The sequence below is a fragment of the Malania oleifera genome, chromosome 8, assembly GCF_029873635.1.
Source record: "Malania oleifera isolate guangnan ecotype guangnan chromosome 8, ASM2987363v1, whole genome shotgun sequence".
NCBI lineage: Eukaryota > Viridiplantae > Streptophyta > Magnoliopsida > Santalales > Ximeniaceae > Malania > Malania oleifera.
Window position 1 is genome coordinate 36,601,054 of NC_080424.1, and position 6,000 is coordinate 36,607,053.

Here is a 6,000-nt window from a genome sequence, read left to right on the forward strand (position 1 = left end):
CCTTCCCCTTATCACAAACAACCTGCCCAGCCCTTCTATCAAATCCCATGAATCATTAAAGCCACTTTCCGAATCAACATTACCAGCTTCCTGTAACACTTGGATTCTTCCCACTGTCCCCTTTATCAAGCACAGGTTGTTGTACGCTTGTACAGCAGTGTCTCCCACAGCATTCGATTTGTGGCTAAGGTCACTGTTTTTAATAAGTTCATCCTCATCAAACACCTGCAATCTAACCTTTTCCAGCAAAAGATACGATTTGAAGAAATAACCAGTATCCCCTTTATAAATCTTCTCTCTGAAGAAATCACTTTGCTTCAGCTTTGAAGTGCCATCTCTCTACTGTGAAAGCTTCATATCCCATTGCAGCCAGCATTATTACCCCAAATTTGAACCACAATTAGGCTGGCCACTTTTTAACATTCCTCAGGGAGGCCCTAAGCCCATTACCATAATGTCCATGATTAGAATCAATGCCCAATATCCTAGTCCCCTACTCTTATTAAACCTTTTAAACCAAATATCTATCTCTTTACCATACACAACAGATCCCACTAATATATAGCAATATTTATTCAATATTATGTTAAGCTATTATAGTACAATATTATATTATCATAATTTAATATTATATTATTATATTATTTTTTAGACAACAAAAATTCAATAATATAATCTCTATTTTTATATAAAAATTAGTATATTATAATATTATAGTATTATATAAGTATAAACCATTCAACTTCTTATAAATGGCTAGAACTGTCTTCCAATTGCTTCTAAGAAAACCACTTAAGAGGTTTTTGAGAAATGCTAGGATTATGATTCTAAGTAATTTTGCAATAAAGAACCAAACAATATTTATTTCTTGTAAGCATAATTTTAAAACCATGACCAGCAACCAACCTAACCACCGGGTCAATCAGACCATTTAAACTAGTGGTCAAACCAGCATTAATAATTACCAACATGGTCTTAAATTTTCACGAAATTGTCGAAATTTCCGTCGAAATTTCCGATTTCCGTCACCCTCGAAATCGAATGGCAATTGATTTCCGTCTTACATAATTTCCGTTGAAATCTCAACGAATCATCATAAATTTATCGAAACCTTGAAATTTTAGCGAAATTTGTCGATATTTTAACTATACAATGAAATTTCGTCGAAATTCAAACGAGAGATTCAAGAGTGAAGTGAAATTTCTCTTATAATTTATTTTATTGAAACAAAAGGTTACCACAAGTGCTTTTGAAATTATATGAAAATATAAACTTATAGTAATATTTTATTTAACCATTCATGTCTAAATTATCAATATTTGTATAACAAATAATATTTAAATGAATTATGAATTTCATTTGCATTAACTTAACCTGTTGAATGTACATTACAAACATGTTTGATACACATACTATTTTACAACTTTTCCACCCTATACAAAACATAGATGTATTTAATTTGTAATATATTAGTCTTCAAACTTATATTATTATATTTGTTAACCATTTCTAAAGTTTCTCAAAGAATTTCATGATTTACTACTAGTTTCCGTTACATATTTTCCGTATTATTTTTAAAATATTCTTGAATTTTATTATCATATTACAAATCATACAAATATTTAATGGTAGTGAGAAAATATTTGATTTAATTAAAAATTTACTTCGGGATATACAAGTTAATGGTCTAATTAATTTGCATGTGTATATTTTATGCTTATGCATATATATAAATATAATCTATTCAACAATAACATCAAGCATGTGAACAGTTTTAATGGTAAGGTCCTTGCTCTTTCTATCTCAAGTAGTCAAGTATGAGGCTCAGTCTGTTAGTGGCATTTCCCAATTTTTGCTTTAAAAGTGAACAGGTCAACCCAGTCATTCAACAAGTCTAGCCAGGTACCGATTTGGTCAGGTTGACCCAATTCACTTCAAATCTGAGTTTCTCAGTACACCCAGATTGAAAAACTGACCAGCTCTATTCTGACCCAGTCTAGTTTGGGTATTAAAACAATGATTGTAATATAAATACAGAACAGGGGCCAAGCATACCAATGCACCATTTCTTGCAATAGGGTACATATGAATGAATACATACATATACACATATATATAGATATATGTAAATGCATAATATTCATGTATCTGCCTATATATATGGGTGTGCTTGTTTTGTATGCACGTATCTACGTATATGTATGTATATTGTATAAAATGTCACTTCAAAAAAAAGTTTTAAAAAAAAATGTTCATTAATAATTAAAAAACTCGTTATCCATCAAACATTCATGGCCTCTTATGTTGAATGGACAGTGAGAAATAACCATGACAGAACTCGCATACCTGCTTAAAATTCCCGTGAACTAATGCAATCGTCCAAATAGTGTTATTCAATCTTGATCGAATTGCTTGTGTTAGATACGCATTCCACACAAATATGTTCTCATACGGCATTCCTTCCTCCCCCATTGACAAGGCATTTTTTTGCAAACTTTGCATTACAGGATAATTATAGCTATAGAAAAAATCCTTTGTCAAATCTACACTAGATAACAGCTTCTTGTACCTGCAGTTGAGGCAAATAAATATTCAAAAAATAAAGTCCCAACAAATTCAAAAAAACACACACACATAGAAAAAAAATATATATCCAGTTAATTCATGAAAAAACCATATGTTGCAAATGTTATTACTTCTTCAAAATTTAGGACTATTCCCTATTGCTCACCTTACACACAAAAAAAAAAGTAAAATATGAATAGTAAACAAATTCAAGAACAAAAACAAATTCAAACATTCTTGCAAACCAACAATCAACCCAGTGTCCCTGTATTAGTTTATACTAAATATTTCAAAAAATGGAGATACCTTGCTTCTGCACTCAGTCACATCAATGTCAAAATTGAGGCTCTCCAATTGGGTTTATTGTAGTAAGACAGTCATAAATGCATGCTTAGTTATCCATCTTAGGTTGTTTTCACTCTTGGCACTCTTGGGAAGGATCACCTCAAAGTTTGCAATGGCCATTCTAACAGTTTTCTTTTTATTTAAAGATCTTTTTGCCTCAAAAAAGCAGCCCAATAATTACAAACAAAATACAGGGCATTAATCAGGAGCATTTCAACAGCTTTAATATGTTTAAGCCTTCAAGCTTAATAAAGAATGGTGTACTCACATCTTGTACTTCTTACAATCTTTGTTTCCCAACTCTCATTTTGTATGATTCAAAAATCTCAATTTGAGGATTTTCACAACTTTTGATCACCCAATCTCAAATCCATGTGGAGTCCAAGAAGGACCAAACATACAAAACTTTGGACGAATCAAATGAAAAGAACCCATCTTTAATCAAACCCTAGCTCTGTGGACAAGGCACACACCATGGTTGGAATCTAGGGAGGACATTGAGTCACATTATATTGACCTAAAAAACATGCCAATACCCACCTTAAATAGTGGTGCTAAATGCATACCTGTGTGTGAATACAATAATGTATGGTCAATCATCTATTTCACAGTGTTCCTTCACTTTTGAAAGTGTGACATGCCAACAAATATCAGATCATCTACAAGCAAAAGTATATCATCAAACATGCTCCCTAACATTATTTTTTATCCCCTTTACTGACAGCAACCCCCTCAACCCTGCCTGCAAAATAAGAGGGAAATAATTAACAAGTGTCCTTGTAGAGTCTTCGATTGCTCTGACCTCACAAATAACCCAATTAATGACCATATTTGAACACTTCCTTGGCTTACTAAACATACCTAACTAAATGTTATATATATATATATATATAATATAAAAACTATGCACATACAACAAGTAACAAATACAAACTAAAGATAGGATACTAAAAAGTCCTCTACTTAAAAGAAATGCAAATATAGATATGATATTAACTACAACTGAAAGTACAAAAGTTTACGATAATTAATAGGTATAAACAAATACCAATACAAGTTCTTAAAAAATACATAAGAAATCATGTGACTGGATAAGGAAAACATACCTTAACTCCGTTTTGGAATGGGCTACATCAGTTTGTATTGAAACATGTGGAATTGTGATCAATTGGCTCTCGTCTATGCTATAAATTGCGTGACCACATATGCATCCAATTTGTCGACGCTTTGTGACCAAAATAAGATAATAAGATTCCAGAAACTTAATGCAACCTAAAGGACCAAAAACATATGCAACTGTAAATAAACCAATATCCAAAATTTCATCAATGGAAAAAGAAAAAGATACAATTCATGAAAAAAATAAATAAATAAGCTGTAGTGTTACGGAAACGAACCGGCAATCCCATAAACCTTAGCGACAAAGGTAAGCCCTCCAGTCGCACGATTGCCCTCGGCAATGCGCTGCAGCAGATTCTTAATTTCCTGGGGCGAATAAACAACGGGATCTTCGCTGATATTAAGATCAGACGGCTCTGAGCGATCGATTTTCAGAACCCGGAAGAATTTCTTGTTCCGATCACTCCCAATAAGATAAAATCTCTGGTTACAAAAAAAAAAATAAAGAGCTAATTTTTTTAGTCTACAATACCACAAACTTCTGTTCGGTTGCCGGGAAAGAGAAGCAGGTGAATAGAAAAGTGGAAATGAAAAGAAAAGAAAGTATTTACCGCCCTGGTTTCGTACAGTCTGAATTTCTCAAGGGAGTAAGAGTTGGCATCTGCTTCGGGATCGCTTGCCGGGTAGATTTTGGCGGGGGGATTGGCCGTTGGAGGTTTTGAATTCTCTGATTTCGGCATGGGAGCTGCGGGAGATTTACGTTCCGAAACCTCTACTCTGCTCCTTCCGTTCGGACATTGCCCTCTTCGGTGTTGATTATTTTTATTGATTTTGTTTTAAGCGAATAACTATGAATTAATAGTACCACGTTCAAACTCCCTATTTTAAAAATGAAAAATTAGAAATTGAATGGGGGAAAATAAATGATTTTTATTAGATATTATTCATATGTTTTTAAATATTTACATATTAAAACAGTAACTTAAAAAAATATGTATTTTCTATTTACAAAAGATATAATAATTAAAAGATGTTTAATATTTACATATGATATCATGAATTAAAGCCCATATTATATGAATATCTTTCAATATTCTTCTAATTCTCTCTCACTAATTTTTGCAATATCCTTGTCAAAAAATACACAAAAGAAATTAATATTAATATGTGAATATTAATTTGTATTTATTTTCTTGTAATTATATTGTTTAGTTTATCAATTATTTTTTCTCCGACTCTTGTTTGTGATTTAAAGAGTTGTGATATTAGAAGATAAAATAAATTGTATACAATTGAAGAGATGTCACTAGGCATATTATTAAACTGTAAAAACATACCTCGTTGGAGATAGATATCTCAATTTTTATATATTTTGTTGTACCGTTTATTGTAGTATTGTAAGTACAGTTTATTTTGATGATTATAGCATTAAAAACATAATAAGATAGTAAGTAATACTATACCTTTCGGATGATTCATGGTAAGTTTTATTTCATTGAGATAGTATAACTCTCTTAACTATATTTCAAAGTTGTGTTTTATCTGCTTTAACACTAAAACTCCATCTAAAACTACAGATTTGAAATTGTTTTATAGAACCATGTCCTACTCCTCCTAACATGCAATTTTTCGACATAGGAAAGTGGAGAAATCAAAAGAACAAATAATTGCATTCAAAGAAACACACATATGCTTCAACATGTCAAAATCAATCAAATGCATGGAAATGAACGAAGTAAAGCGTTGTGCGCTAACCTTTTGAAGAAAACCCCTCTGTAGATAAAGTGGAAGACCTCTCACTTCAAATCACACTTCCAAATCCTCTTTGCAAAGGAAGAGGATTATGGAATCCCTTCTTTCCCTCCTTTAATAGAAAACCCTTTTGAAATCCATGAATTTATCTTGAAACCCTTACTTTGCCCCCTCTTGGATGTGCCCTAAAGTCTTCCCTTTTATAGAACTTCAATAAAG

General features: G+C 32.0%; 1 protein-coding gene across 2 annotated transcripts in view; it reads right to left on the reverse strand.

Annotated features, from left to right (window-relative positions):
- Positions 1 to 4,864, reverse strand: part of LOC131161603 (phosphatidylinositol-3-phosphatase SAC1) — a 114,607-nt gene extending 109,743 nt beyond the window's left edge. For both annotated transcript variants that reach the window (XM_058117473.1, XM_058117470.1), the window contains exons 1-4: positions 4,641 to 4,864; positions 4,308 to 4,512; positions 4,017 to 4,182; positions 2,347 to 2,569 (exon numbers count right to left, since the gene is read on the reverse strand). In XM_058117473.1, coding sequence (XP_057973456.1) covers positions 2,347 to 2,569; positions 4,017 to 4,182; positions 4,308 to 4,512; positions 4,641 to 4,769 — 723 coding nt within the window. In that variant the 5' untranslated portion in view covers positions 4,770 to 4,864. The remainder of the gene's footprint in view (positions 1 to 2,346; positions 2,570 to 4,016; positions 4,183 to 4,307; positions 4,513 to 4,640) is intronic.
- Between the last annotated feature and the right edge of the window lie 1,136 nt (positions 4,865 to 6,000).